The 16264-nt window shown below is 44.0% G+C and overlaps 1 protein-coding gene across 7 annotated transcripts in view; it reads left to right on the top strand.

Annotated features, from left to right (window-relative positions):
* P2RX2 (purinergic receptor P2X 2) overlaps nucleotides 1-16264 on the top strand; it is a 147084-nt gene that overhangs the window by 51095 nt on the left and 79725 nt on the right. For all 7 annotated transcript variants that reach the window (XM_068240698.1, XM_068240682.1, XM_068240691.1 and 4 more), the window contains 2 exons: nucleotides 5136-5211; nucleotides 7244-7340. In XM_068240698.1, the coding sequence (XP_068096799.1) occupies nucleotides 5136-5211; nucleotides 7244-7340 (173 nt within the window). The remainder of the gene's footprint in view (nucleotides 1-5135; nucleotides 5212-7243; nucleotides 7341-16264) is intronic.

The following is a 16264-nucleotide window of genomic DNA, read 5'->3' as shown; positions in this document are numbered from 1 at the left end:
GACCACTCCCTCCTCCTCCAATCACTACAGTCCATGGGCATCCATGGTCTTGCCTTGGCCTGGATCTCCTCCTACCTATCCAATCGCTCCTTCACCACTTCCTTCAATGGCTCCTCCTCAACCCCTGCCCCCCTCTCAGTTGGGGTCCCCCAGGGCTCTGTTCTAGGCCCCCTTCTTTTCTCCATATACACTTCCTCAATTGGCAAGCTTATCTTCTCCCTGGGCTTCAATTACCACCTTTATGCAGATGACACTCAGATTTACCTCCATTCCCCCGATCTCTCATCCACCACCATAAACAAGGTCTCCTCGTGTCTCTCAGCAATTTCCTCCTGGATGTCAGCTAGGTTCCTAAAGCTTAACCTAGACAAAACTGAGCTCCTGATCTTTCCACCCCATGCTGCTGCACCCATCCCAGATTTCCACCTCACAATCGACAACACAACCATTTTCCCTACCTCCTAGGCCCGCTGTCTGGGTGTCACCTTGGACTCTGACCTCTCCTTCATCCCACACATCCAAAACATCACCAGAGCCTGCAATTTCCACCTCCGTAATATCTCCAAGATCCGCCCCTTCTTAACCCCGGACACGATCAAACTGCTCATCCATGCCCTCATCATCTCCCGCCTTGATTACTGTAATTCCCTTCTTTCTGGCCTCCCCCTGAAATGCACTGCCCCCCTTCAATCAGTGATGAACGCGGCTGCAAGACTCATCCATTCTTCGCACCGCTCTGCATCCACATCTCCCCTTTGTGAATCCCTGCATTGGCTCCCTATCCGTTTCAGGATAAGTTTCAAGATTCTATGCCTGGCGTATAAATCTGTGCACAAAAGCTGCCCTACCTACGTCTCGGAGCTTGTTCACAAGTATACACCAGGTCGTCCCCTCCGTTTCTCCAACGACCTTCGCCTCACCACCCCACGCATTTCACACTCCCATGCCCGCGTGCAGGATTTCTCAAGAGCTGCCCCCACCCTCTGGAATGCCCTTCCACCACCCATCAGACTTGCTCCCTCTTTAAACACATTCAAGCAAGCCCTCAAAACCCACCTCTTTATGATGGCCTACCCACCTCCTACCACACAGTAACTCTCTAAGGAATATTTAACAGCCCCCCCTAGTGTTTCCACCCCTCCCTTTAGATTGTAAGCCTCTGGCAGGGTCCTCCACTCCCTAGTGTAATCTACAGGATCATGTGCTCCTGTCCTATGACAGCCTGTACTTGTATTACTGGGCCTACATAACCAGCCCATATTGCATGATCATGTATTTTGTACAATTTGTATGTATAACTTTGTTCTATGTGTATAACCCTATGTATGTCATCCTTGTATCATTGTATATATTTATTGTCCAGCGCTGCGTAATATGTTGGCGCATTATAAATACAATAAATAATAATAATAATAGTTGATAATGTGACGCAATGAACACAGTGTGAAAGAAGCCTTAACAGTTAATTTCTACCTCTAGGCTTCTTTGAAATAACACTACTTAAACAGGAGAGAGGGATCAGTGCTGGAAGACAGATACTATTGCTGATATATGATATTTAAAAAATTGGACATTACCAAAGCAAACTAAAGATAGGTATACAATCCTGTTTTGAGTATAATGCAGAAATAGCTTTTATTAAAAAAAAATAATAATAATACAGAGTTCAAGTTCACTTTACGCTTCCTTAAACATATTATTTATTTATTTATTTATTTATTGTATTTATAAAGCGCCAACATATTACGCAGCGCTGAACATTAATTTAGGTTACAGACAATATTTAGGGGTGACATACAGCAATATGACAATACAGGAATACAAGAAAACCAGATCACACAGCACAGTATGAGTACCAGGTAATGCTTAGTCAGTCACTGGATGGAGCATGGAGATTAGGCAAGTTAGGTTCACTCAGATGCATAGCATGGGTTCACAGTAATGGAGGTGCAAGATCAGGTAGGACACAAAAGGAGGAGGACCCTGCCCAAAGGCTTACAATCTAGAGGGAGAGGTAAGGACACGAATGGTAGGGGACCAGAGTTCAGCTGTAGGTTTAGAGCACTTGTGAGGGGTAGTAGGCCAGAGTGAAAAGGTGAGTTTTGAGGGCTTTCTTGAAGATGTTGAAGGAGGGGGCTGCCCTAATGGGTGGAGGTAGGGAGTTCCATAGTGTTGGAGCAGCTCTTGAGAAGTCCTGGAGGCGTGCATGGGACTGGGTGATGCGGGGGGCGGTTAGGCGAAGTTCATTGGAAGAGCGGAGTGAGCGTCTAGGTGTGTACCTCTGAGTAAGATCGGAAATGTAGGTTGGACAGGTTTTGTGGACAGATTTGTAGGTCAGACACAGTATCTTGAATCTGATTCTGGACTGGATAGGAAGCCAGTGGAGGGATTCTAGGAGGGGATCTGCCGTGGTGGAGCGATGGGAGCAGTGGATAATTCTGGCTGCCGCATTCATGATGGACTGCAGTGGGGCTGTTCGGGTCATAGGGAGACCAGACAGCAGGGCATTGCAGTAGTTAAGGCGGGAAATTATGAGGGCATGGATGAGGAGTTTGGTGGTGGCAGAGGTCAGGAAAGGGCGAATCTTACAGATGTTACGAAGGTGGAAGTTGCAGGACTTTGTGAGGTTTTGGATGTGGGAAGTGAAGAAGAGTGCGGAGTCAAGGGTGACACCCAGACAGCGGGCTTGAGAGGTAGGGCGAATGGTAGTGTGGTTAACAGTGACATGCACATCTGGGAGGTTCATGGATGGCCGGGGTGGGAAGATCATAAATTCCGTTTTGTCTAGATTTAGTTTCAGGAACCTAGCGGACATCCAGGAGGAGATGGCTGATAGGCAGGAGGAGACCTTGTCCATGGTCGTGGTGGATATGTCAGGGGTGTGGAGGTAGATCTGGGTGTCATCTGCATACAGATGATAGTTAAAACCCATGGAGGAGATAACCTTGCCAATGGAGGATGTGTATAGGGTGAACAGCAGGGGGCCAAGGACCGAACCTTGGGGGACTCCCACCGAGAGGTGGTTGGGGGTGGACGAGGACTCATTGAAGGCGGTCGTAAAGGAGCGGTTGGAGAGGTAGGATGAAAGCCAGGACAGGGCGAGATCATGAATGCCCAAGGACTGGAGGGACTGGAGGCAGGGCCGGCCCGCTCATGAGGCGGGGTGAAACTTTTGCCTCAGGCGGCAAAATTCCAGGGGCGGCACCCGCCCGTCCGTGGGTGCGGGCAGCCGGCCGCCGAGCTGGAGGGGTAGCTGGCAGGACGGGGGTATTGGGCCTAGCGGCGGGGAGGGGGGTGGGACCCCCCCTCCCTCGCCTGGGTCCCCCGTGCTCCGCTCCCCTCCAGCCTTAAATACAAGCAGCCGCTATGTGTAAGAGGCACGGGCGGGGATTACTCACCTCTTCCTCGTTCCAAGCGTGCGCTCCACTGATGTCACTTCCTGCAGCGTTGCTGCTACCCGCCCGTGCCTCTTACACATAGCGGCTGCTTGTATTTAAGGCTGGAGGGTAGCGGAGCACGGGGGACCCAGGCGAGGGAGGGGGGGGTACGACCCCCTCCCCGCCGCTAGGCCCAATACCCCCGTCCTGCCAGCTACCCCTCCAGCTCGGCGGCCCCCCCAGAGCGCGCCCCCCACCGGGGGGGGGGGGGGGGGTTGCGGCGGAAATTTTTTTTTTGCCTCAGGCGGCAAATAGTCTAGGGCCGGCCCTGACTGGAGGAGTAGGGAATGATCTACTGTGTCAAAAGCTTCTGACAGGTCAAGGAGGAGGAGAATGGAGTATTTACCTTCAGCTTTAGCTAAGGCAAGGTCGTTCACCACTTTGGTGAGAGCAGTTTCGGTTGAGTGGGCAGGCCGAAATCCAGATTGGAGTGGGTCTAGCAGTGAGTTGGCATTGAGGTACTGGGTCAGGCGTTTGTGAACCAGACGCTCAAGGACTTTTGAGGCAAAGGGGAGGAGGGAGATAGGACGGTAGTTGGAGGGTAGTGAGGGGTTGAGTGAGGGTTTCTTAAGCAGGGGTAGTACAGTGGCCTGCTTGAAGTCTGAGGGGAAGGTGCCTGTGGATAGGGAGAGGTTGAACAGGGTAGTGAGGACTGGGGCCAATTCCGTGAAGTGAGGCTGGAGTAAATCAGAAGGGATGGGGTCAAGGGGGGAAGTAGTGGTATGGGAAGTCTGCAGTAGGTGGTTGACTTTCTCGTGGTAGTAGGAGTGAAGGATGTGAGGGGAGGATAGGGTGGAGGAGGAGCTGGTTGGGAGGGGGTGGGAGGTGAAGATTGGAGATTGGATATTTCCTGGCGGATGGAGACAATTTTGTGGGTGAAGTGGGTGGCTAAATCTGTGGCAGAGAGGGAGGAAACGGAGGGTGGGGGGGGTGGGTTTAAGCAGGGAGTTGAAGGTGGCAAAAAGACGCCGGGGGTTGGAAGCTTGTGCTCCGATGAGCTTGGTAAAGTATTCCTGCTTCGCATGAGCAAGGGCAGTGTGGAACTGCAGCAGGTTGGTCTTGTACTGTAGGAAATCCTGGTTAAGTCTAGTTTTTCTCCATTTCCGTTCAGTGGCCCGTGTTTTCCTCTGGAGGATGCGAGTATGGGTAGTGCGCCAGGGCTGGGGGTTAGGGGGGGGTATTATTCTTCTTATATCTTTTATATCTGTTTTGAATATACCGTAGATTTGAAAGACAGGAAGAGTTTTCATATGTGTCTGCACACCTGTTAAGAATATTTCTTACCACTTCCTGTTCTTTGTGTGATCCTGCTACTCAAGCAGGAAGTGATAAATAGACAGCAGTAAAAGTATTATAAATATTTTACAGTTTTTCCACTCTACTAAAACTTTTTATGTATGTCAGCATGAGGTTGCAGTTCAATTCCTGTTCTTGGTAATCCTCTCATTGAGACCAGAACATTATAGGAAACGTCCCCCACCTGGACCCAGATAGCTAAAAAACCTAATAGAGGCTCTGACTATCCACCTTCTATAGAAAACTAGGAAAAATACACTGTTTCACAGGCATTTCTGAATGTTCATATATGTGTGACTACCAGAACATAAGATAACTGACTGTAGATGAGCTTGTAACTCTATATCTTGTTTTTCTCTCATTCTTAAGTGCAGTTCTTTGTTAATTTAATATATATTTCAGAGTAAGTCTGTCATTGATGCCAGATGTATCAGCGCTGATGACTGCAAAGACGGAGAGATGCAAGTGCTTGGCCATGGTAAGTGATGGGAGCTGCAGTGATCAAATTTTATTCCTAAATCCATGTGAGAAAGGATGACTAACCAGGCCTTATGTCGGGGATATCAACCAAGTTTGTGAATATGAATAGAGCTGGATTCCTGGATAGGACACACAGGCCCAGGCCTTGGGCAGCTGTCACCCAAGAAGCCAGCTGGACACAGAAGAGTGGTTACTGCATATGGATGAGGAGTCTGCAAATCTGAAAGGGAGGCAACAAATGAGAATGGGGACATAATGCATGAAAGAGGGAAGCTGCTACCCAATGGAGCTGTACATGACAACTAGATGTGAAAGAGAGAGCTACAACACATAGAATGAGAGGTCAGTGGCTGCTGCTCACAACAGGGCAGCCACAAGAAAGTTGACATAGGGGCAGAAAAATTACAAATCTGGCCTTGAATATGAGGAATACCTTAAAAAAAAGATGTTATAACAGTAAATACTTGCAGAACCTTAACCGGCCAAAATCTTATCTAAGGAAAACTGATGAAGCTTGCTACCTTTTATGATGGCTGAGAAATACTTAAAATATTCTAAAAAAAGACCCCTAAAAACAGCTGAAATCAATAAATTAACAACCACTTAAAGTTATTAGCTGAATTATATTGGAAAACAATTAGTTAACCACAAACTGCATCCAGACATCATTAGGGGCAATGTTGTTACAGTCTAAAAACACTGCAATCTGGTCTTGCAACTAAGTAGTAATGATGAGATTAGAAAACTACATCCACTTATGTTAAACCACTATAGAATAGTGAATAATCAGGATTAACAAACTCTACATAGCACATTATTCTTTGTACAAATCAAAACAGCAGTGGCCTTTTTATGCATATTATAAATGGCAGATATCACGCTGGACATGGTACTATTGTATTTGTTGCCATTTGTAACAAGGGGGGTTCATTGAAAGGTACTTGAAAACAGTAACAGTTTTTTCTGTACATAAACATGCATGCTGCTGATTGTTACGATGTTAGTAAGAAGCAGCAAAAGACTTATGTGAGTAAGAAGCAGTAAAGGCTAGTTAGAACCCTAGTCACAGGCAAATACCACTCCCAGGCAGAGACTACTGCAAGTATATGCCACTGATGGGCAGCTGCTACTGACAGGCAGCATCCTTGCAGATCCCAGTGACAGACTTCCAATGAAAGGCATCAGTAGCTGTAGTGACAGACACCAGTAAAAGACTAGATATGCCAAAATAACATGATCTCCAAACCATGTCCTCCAAATAAAATAAAAATACAGTATGCACAATGATGCAGCATGTAACCAATGTAATAGTGTAGCATTGCTCCAAAATAAGGTAATAATGTAGTGTGCCCCCACATAACATATTAGAGCAGCAAGCCAACTATGGAGGTCCCCTTAGATATTTACTGTACATATAGAGATCACGGCTTCAACCTCCAGCTAAATTTAGGACATAACCTAATGGTGGTATATGGGTAAAACATATTTTTTTAGGCTTCCTCTCCACCTTTCCTTGTTGCTGCCACAGCATGTCCATGAACCAATCAGTGTACATTTCAGCTTAGAATTTATGATGACAGGACCAGGCACTGCATAGCCAAAGTGTAGTCCCATTCCTGTCAGAGTTGACAATGTAGAAAATTCCTGTCAATGATTAAAGCAGTCACCCTCCAGTCCTAGGGAGGTGAGTAAACTTGTCTTGATTGAAAAGCTAATGGAGATGATATTGAGGTGCTTAGCTAGAAGAGTGATGGGGGAGGGGGGGGGGTAGTTAAATCAACACAGTTAGGGAGGGATCGCAGTTCTGCAGCAATTTGCCGCACTGGGAAGGCACATAAAAAAAAAAAGATGCAACCTGCACTACTTTCCCATTCCTCACTGAAGTCACAAGCACCCAAAAAGGCATAAATGTGTGTTAAAGAAATTGCAGAGGAATCATCTGCGGTTCCCAAACACACAAGTTTGATTCCTCCCGGTAACAAAAGTGATCTCACCAATCTCTTTATTTCTGTTGTTTTGTCCCCCTGCAGGCATACAGACAGGGCGCTGTGTAAATTCTACACGTGGATCAATGAAGACCTGTGAGATTCATGCATGGTGTCCATTGGAAGATGAAACTGTAACCAGGTCAGACACTATTCCAGTGCAAAGTTAACAAGACATTTGTACAAACAAGAAACTATACTGTAGGTCATACTTACTATAAATATAAGTTCTAAATATGCAAAAAAAAATCCTCATAGTGTAGTTTTGAGTGTATCTAAAAAAAAAAAAAGAGCTGGGGGTATTTTGGAAGTTCTTTCACAGACAAAAACACAAAGAGCTTGATTCACAAAGCGGTGCTAACTGTTTAGCACGGGTGTGCTAAACAGTTAGCACGTGAAGTGCCGTTCACGGACTTTAGCGCGTTTGCAAAGTGCCGCGATTCGTGCGATTGCGGACATTTGCGCGCGCTATTTGCAACAATCGCGTGAATCGCGGCACTTTGCATGCGCAAAAGTCCACGAACGGCACTTCACGTGCTAACTGTTTAGCACACCCGTGCTAAACAGTTAGCACCGCTTTGTGAATCAAGCCCAAAATGTCTTCACCAGTTACAAGCTGGAAAAGTAAAAAGTTTAAAATTGAAAGGAGTGTGTCTGGCACTGAAAAGTGCAATGTGTATTTACACAAAATAATATACTGGATCAGGGCCAGGCCGAAGCATAGGCGAGAGAGGCTCCAGCCTCAGGGCGCAGTGTAGGAGGGGGCACACAACTCACTCAGCTATCATTCCTCTATTGTGTTTGAAGCAGAGAGAAATAAGAAAAGGGGATACATAACAGTGACTGCAAGCCAGATAACTAGAGATTATGGTGTTAGGGGGGCTGGGGCGCCTCTTAGTCTAATAGCAATCAGTGTGTGCGGCTGGGGTGGGAGGGATGGAGGGGCGAACTTTGGTGTCTCAGCCTTGGGTGCAAGAGGACCTTGTCCTGACTCTGTACTGGATACATAGATAGGGATGATATGCATAGACATGGCAATCCAAAATTATGTTTTGCAAGCAAAGCATATGTCACATTCCAGGATAAGTGGATGCTCAAGTGACGTGATGGTGGATGTCACGGATGTATGGCCTGTGCAAATCATAATTTTATCATGCCATGTTTATGCATATTGTCACTAAGTATCCAGCATATGATTTTGTGAAAATAAAGTTTGCTGCACACAGCAGCCTATTAACTACAAGTAGCACCAATGGCTTTTTCAAGGACATTTTTTTTTTCACCAAAAGTAATAAAGTCATTCTGTCTTAACTTGTCCATTAATGGTACAATTTTTCACTATATGCGATCTTTCAATTATATTTGAATGATCGTAAGTAATCTGAAGGCAATTATCGAATGTTCACATTTACTGAACAATTCTTTCTTCAAATGTGATCATATTTTCCAACTTTCGGATTGATTTTTCTCCTAAAAAGCAATCGACCTAACTATCAATTGCCTTCATAATTGGAAAATTTTCTATACAATTCGATCGTAAAAATCGAATTGAAAGATCGCATTTGGTGAAATAATTGTACAGTTAATGGGCACCGTTAGGGCCGGTTCACACTTTCAGCGGATCACAACATATCCATTTTAACCACTTAAGGACTGCAGTCATAAAACCCCTTAAGAACCAGAGCCTTTTTTTCCATTCAGACCACTGCAGGTTTACCGTTTTTTTGTTCGATCATACAACCTACCATCTAAATGAATTTTACCTCCTTTTCTTGTCAGTAATACAGATTTCTTTTGGTGCTATTTGATTGCGGCTGCGATTTTTAGTTTTTATTATATTCATCAAAAAAGACATGAATTTTGTGAAAAAAAATATTTTTTTAACTTTAACTTTCTGTGATAAAATTTGTCAAATAAAGTAAAATTTCTGTATACATTTTTGTCCAAATTTATTGTGCTACATGTCTTTGATAAAAAAAAAAAACATTCAGTGTATATTTATTGGTTTAGGTAAAAGTTATAGCGTTTACAAACTATGGTGCAAAAAGTGAATTTTCCCATTTTGAAGCATCTCCGACTTTTCTGACCACCTGTCATCTTTCACGAGGTGCTAAAATTCCAGGATAGTATAAATACCCCCCAAATGACCCCATTTTGGAAATAAGACATCCCAAAGTATTCACTGAGAGGCATGGTGAGTTCATAGAAGATTTTATTTTTGTCACAAGTTAGCGGAAAATGACACTTTGAGACAAAAAAAAAAAAGTTTCCATTTCTGCTAACTTGTGACAACAAAAAATGAAATCTGCCACGGACTCACCATGACCCTCTCTGAGTACCTTGAAGTGTCTACTTTCCAAAATGGGGTCATTTGTGGGGTGTGTTTACTGTCCTGGCATTTTGGGGGGGGTGCTAAATTATAAGCACCCCTGTTAAGCCTAAAGGTGCTCATTGGACTTTGGGCCCCTTAGCGCAGTTAGGCTGCAAAATAGTGCCACACATGTGGTATTGCCGTACTCAGGAGAAGTAGTATAATGTGTTTTGGGGTGTATTTTTACACATACCCATGCTGGGTGGGAGAAATATCTCTGTAAATGACAATGTTTTGATTTTTTTTACACACAATTGTTCATTTACAGAGATATTTCTCCCACCCAGCATGGGTATGTGTAAAAATACACCCCAAAACACATTATACTACTTCTCTTGAGTACAGCGATACCACATGTGTGGCACTTTTTTGCACCCTAATTGCGCTAAGGGGCCCAAAGTCCATTGAGTACCTTTAGGATTTCACAGGTCGTTTTGAGACATTTGGTTTCAAGACTATGCCTCACGGTTTAGGGCCCCTAAAATGCCAGGGCAGTTTAGGAACCCCACAAGTGACCCCATTTTAGAAAGACAACACCACAAGGTATTCTGTTAGGAGTATGGTGAGTTCATAGAAGATTTTTTTTTGTCACAAGTTAGCGGAAATTGACACTTTGTGAAAAAAAAACTATTAAAATCAATTTCCGCTAACTTGTGACAAAAAAATAAAATCTTCTATGAACTCACCATACCCCTAACGGAATACCTTGGGGAATACCTTGGGGCAGGTTAGGGGCTGATTGATGGGTGGCAGTGACAGGGGGTGACAGGGGGTGATTAATGGGTGATTGACAGGTGATCAGTGGGTTATTACAGGGAAGAACAGATGTAAATAATGCACTGGCGAATTGATAAGGGGGGGGGGGACGTCTGAGGGCAATCTGAGCGTGTGAGCGGTTGATTGGGTGCCCGCAAGGGGCAGATTAGGGTCTAATCTGATGGGTAACAGTGACAGGTGGTGATAGGGGGTGATTGATGGGTAATTAGTGGGTGTTTAGAGGAGAGAACAGATGTAAACAATGCACTTGGGAGGTGATCTGATGGCGGGTTTGCGGGCGATCTGATAGTGTGGGTGGGTGATCAGATTGCCCGCAAGGGGCAGGTTAGGGGCTGATTGATGGGTGGCAGTGACAGGGGGTGATTGATGGGTGATTGACAGGTGATTGACAGGTGATCAGTGGGTTATTACAGGGGGGATAGATGCATACAGTACACGGGGGGGGGGGGGTCTGGGGAGAATCTGAGGGGTGGGGGGTGATCAGGAGTCCCCAGGGGGCAGTTTAGGGAATAAATAAAAAAATAGCGTTGACAGATAGTGACAGGGGGTGATTGATGGGTGATTAGGGGGGTGATTGGGTGCAAACAGTGGTCTGGGGGATGGGCGGGGGGGGGGGTCTGAGGGGTGCTGTGGGTGATCAGAGGGAAGGGGGGGGGCAGGATCAGTGTGTTTGGTGCAGACAAGGGTGGCTGCAGCCTGCCCTGGTGGTCCCTCGGACACTGGGACCACCAGGGCAGGAGGCAGCCTGTATAATACACTTTGTATACATTACAAAGTGTCTTATACACTTTGTTTGCGGCGATCATGGGATTAACAACCCGTCGGCGCTTCCGATCGGCCGGCGGGTTGTCGTCGCGGGTGAGCGGAGCCTATTGCCGGCGGATGCGCGCATCCCAGCGCGCGTTCCCCGGCAACACAGTGTCACAGGACCTGACGCCAATCTACATATATATAAATATACTACTTATCTACTTATATATAAGTATATATATATAAATATAAATTTACAGCCTAAAACTCCATTTTTTTATTACTTACCCAAAATACATAAGAATCTCCAAAAACCACCTGGTAGGCCGATAATAGCAGGGATAGATTCCATGAGCAGCAATTTATCACGTTTTCTAGACCAACACCTACAGCCCCTGGTCCGAAATCTACCCTCCTATCTTAGAGATTCTCAACATCTCATACAGCTCCTGTCCGACATAAATTGGTCCCCTGATTTTCACTGGCTCACCTGTGACATATCCTCTCTCTATACCAACATCCCACACCAATTTGGACTTTCAGCTATTCAATTCTTCCTTTCCACGATTCCATCCATGCCCGTTATTCAACAACAATTCTTATTGCATTGCACTGAATTCATTCTGGAAAATAAAGTTTTTTCTTTCCATAACCAATTTTATCATCAGATTAGTGGTACTGCAATGGGCAGCTCATTTGCACCATCTTATGCTAACCTTACAATGGGCCTATTGGAAAATCAACTTCTACAACACAATCCATTATTCATCAATAATATTGTATTTTACAAGCGCTACATAGATGATTTAATCTTCATTTGGAAAGGCGACACATCCCTTATCCCCATTTTCATCCAACTTCTCAACAGAAACTCAGCCGGACTAGAATTTACGTCACATCATCACTCCACAACCATTGACTTTCTAGACTTGACCATCTTCATCGAGTCTAATACCATTAAAACCAAAACTTTTTTTAAAACAGTCGATTCCAATAACTACATCCACTTTAACAGTTATCATCACCGGCCGTGGACACTCAATACCCCATATTGTCAGTTTAAACGTATTTACCGCAACTGTACTGAAAATATTGACTATGAGGAACAATCTAAATTACTGACCAAAACATTCACAGCTCGTAAATATCCTAGAAAACTGATTAGAGACGCCAGTCGGAGAGCAAAATCTATGAACCTAGCTCCACTGTCCTCCTCTCCGACCACATCAGACCCACCACCACGGTTTATCACAAGATACAACAAAGAACATCAAAACATTAAAAAGATTCTTCATAATAGATGGGAAATCCTTCTACAAGACCCCTATCTTAAAATAATTTTACCATCCAAACCAGCAATCACTTATAGGAGAGCTCCCAATCTCCGGAATCTCCTAGCCCCCAGTCGTCTCCATACACCACCTCCAGCTCCCACTCTTACCATGTCCCCGATCGAACCAGGCTCTCACCCTTGTAGAAGCCCCAGATGTTCTGCATGCCAGTTTGTTACCAATACCCCAGTGTTTCATTCCACAGCCACAGGTATTCAATATTCCATCAAACAGAACAACACTTGCCTATCAAAATATATCATTTACGTCATAACCTGTGCCTGTCGTCTCCAGTATGTGGGCAGGACAACACAAATGGCACGTAACAGGAGGAGTACAAGAGAAACATCTTAAATAAATTTCCCTTCCACAGTGTCTCCAGGCATTTTCATTCACACCACCACAGTAACCCAGACTCCTTCTCCATAACCTTGATTGACTCTATTGGTGAGACTTCACCCAACGCCCATGAAAATCAAAAAAAGAGAAATGTATTGGATACAAGTACTCAAAACCCTTATTCCAGAAGGACTGAATGAAGTACTGGAATAGGTTTACTGAATGTTGGATCCACATATAGCCGCTATAGTTTTTAAATGTCGCTCTCTTTTTATTATTATTATCATTATTATTATTATTATTATTGTTATTAATTTTAAATGTATTTATTTATTTGTTATTATTGTATTATTATTATTTTTTTTATTTTATATATATATATATATATATATATATATATATATATATATATATACACATTTTTATTATTATTATTATTATTATTATTATTATTATTTACACATATTTTTTATAAACTTTTTATTACCACGTTATCTCCCTCACACTCCAAAATGTTTGTTTACCTCATTATTACTGATGTCCAAAAACTAAATTGGGTGCTGGCTTGCTGTGCCGGGATTTGAACCTGGGTCGCCTGTGTCGGAGGCAGAGCCCTTGACCATTACACTATCTAGCCGCTATAGGCAGCAGCCATCACGCCAGTGTGTAAGTTTTCACACTTGGTACTTTTCCATCTCTACTCCGCCCCACAGCAATGACATCATACGTTCCACATGGCAGTTGCTGATTGGTGGAAAAGCTTACACTCCCCCTTCTTAAGACACTGGAGCATTCTATGTGATTACAGAGGCGCTCAGTGTGGTTTTGATGCTGATAAGGTAAGCCAGTGTTCAGGCAACGCTGGTCTGTTGTTTGACTGTCTTATTGTTCTATTGTTTTATTGTTTAACAGAGATCATTATCACTACCATTTCTAGTACTATTATACTTTGATTGACCTCGTCCTCACCCTGGTAATGATACATATGTTTGCCCTATATTCTATAGATAATAATATGTGTATATATATATTTTTTACTTTATATTTTTGTTCTGTATTTTTACTCCATATTTTTACTCTATATTTTTACTCTTTGTCCTTTTAGCTACAAATACGTTTTTACCTCTCTTGGTGACACGTTTGCCCTCCCCCGTCTTTCTTTAAATTTAGACCCAATACTGAATCAACAGGTAGCTCCCATTTATTATTATATACCACTTGATCCCATTAAGGAACATATTAATTTACACGCATTTATTCACCTGATCAAATGTATCTCTATTCATAACTGTTGCATGAAAAGCAAAAGGAATACAGTGGCCAGTAGAGCTAATAGGCTAAATACCGAGTTTTCTACATGAAAATGTTCTGCATAAAATCACTTTGCATAGAATTGCATGATTTAAGAGTGTTGCATAATAAGTACCTCTGAATATGTTTTGATGTTCATATAGTTATGTTTTGACATTGAATTGTTTGTGAACATGAGTGATACTCACAAAACCTGCCTTACACTATGTCCTCTTACACTTTGTTTTCAGCTGTATGCTCCTTTTTGATTGGCCTGATGAAGCGGGATTGAGCCCGTGAAACGTGTTGCCTATTTTTACTGTGGAGTATAAATAAATTGTTGTTTGACTGTTGATGCCACAGTCCTTCCTTTGTTTGCTTTGTCTGCATGGATGGGATAGGCCCACCACTGCCCCATCGGTTTTAAGCTCGTTTAAGTGACTTTTATTCTATTGGCGCCTCTGGAAAGCTTCTACATGACGCCAATCTACGTTACGTGGTCCTAAGGCTGCCACTTTGCCGCCGCCAATGTACAGTGAGCGGTCGGCAAGTGGTTAAATTAGTAATTAGATCAGTATTTTAGAAAATGGATCAATTTTTTCACCATTTTTTGCCACTTGTAGCACGTTTCCAGTCCATTTAAAACTTAAAAACGTGTACTTTTAAATGGGTGTTTTTACTATGATATTGTGCTTTGTTTGGTCCAATAGGAAGGGAAGTGGGAGTGGTTGTGTGTACCAAGCAATACTTTAACCTTATAAGGCCTGGATAATGTACTTGAGTGGGTTTTGGCACTGCATTTTCTGAACAAAACATTGCACACCACACAGAACTCTGGCTGCTCCTGCACAGTCAATATCAAGTCTTCCACTTGGCACTTGGCAGTCATGTTTATAGGCCTGCTTGATACACAGGAAGTCCGCAAAGATGACATTGAGGAAAGGAGCAGCAAGTTTAGGCAATCCGATTTGGCATACTAGTTGAGTGTAAAGTTGTGTGTGTGAAAGGTTGATACGTTTTTACATTGACTTTCATTGCCTCTGTGGGGATCTGCTCTCCAGAAAAAAAGTGCCAAGTTCAGACTCCCTGTTCAGTTTTCTAGGCCATCTCAAATGGATCTGTTTTTAAGTCAAGACAACAAATATTATCGTAATCCATGCCAGAGGTCAAAGCCAGGGGGTGGTTTTAATCCATGCCAGAGGTCAAAGCTAAGGGGTGGTTTTAATCCATGCCAGAGGTCAAAGCCAGGGGGTGGTTTTAATCCAGGCCAGAGGTCAAAAGCCAGGTAGGTCAGTAGAGCAAAGCAAAAATGTGAACAGAAAAAGAGTAAACAAAAAATATCGGGATACTGGAATATTAATATCTCTTCTTATATTTACAGCTCTGGTACACTTTAACATTCCAGTATTAGAGATTTTTTGGACATTTTGAACAGTGGTAGTGTGTGCGTGCGTGCGTGAGTGCGTTCGTGCGTGTGTGTAAGGGGCGGGGGAGTAGGGATGTTTAAGGAAAATCCTTGCCTTGAAGTCTGGTGATGTCCTTTGAAACCAGTGGGTCTGTGGCAGATTGCCCAAATTGAAATGCAGGCGATACAATAACCTGCTCTTGAACTGTTATAAATGTGTCCCTGTTGCCTGATTTATTGTACAACACAGATGCGTTGTGTAGGGACACCTTGCGCCAAAAATGGGCGTGGTCAATCATAATGTGGGCGTGGTCATGGGTGGGGCCAAATATACATGACCTTAGCCATAACTCCCAACATTTTAGTGTTAAAAACCGGGACACTTAGACCACACCCCTGGCCACACCCCCAACCCCCTAGCCACGCCCACCCATATTTTTAAAATTATTATTTTTAAATAATTATTAATTAAACTTAATAAATAACTCCCGAAAAGGGAGGAGGGTGAGGGTGGCCGTGGGTGGGCAGAGTGAGGAGGAAAAAACGATCGAGGCACCAGCCCGGGATGTGGTATGGATGGCCGCCGCCGCCGTTAAGCTTCTCCCTCCCTCCTAATATGTCCCCCAGTGTCCCCTTCCCCCCGCAAAGTAAAATGGGCAGCGGAGCGGGCTGAAAATCTTACCACTGCCTCTCCGCACCGGGATGTCATCTGGCTCTTCTAGGCTTCCTGTGACATTACAGGAAGCCAGAAGCCGAGAAGACCAGATGGGATCCCGGAACGCACGGAGAGGCAGTGATAAGAT

This window comes from Hyperolius riggenbachi, chromosome 1 (assembly GCF_040937935.1).
Source record: "Hyperolius riggenbachi isolate aHypRig1 chromosome 1, aHypRig1.pri, whole genome shotgun sequence".
Taxonomy (NCBI): Eukaryota; Metazoa; Chordata; class Amphibia; order Anura; family Hyperoliidae; genus Hyperolius; species Hyperolius riggenbachi.
Note: the sequence above shows the minus strand (reverse complement) of the source record. Positions and strands in the feature narration are given on the sequence as shown.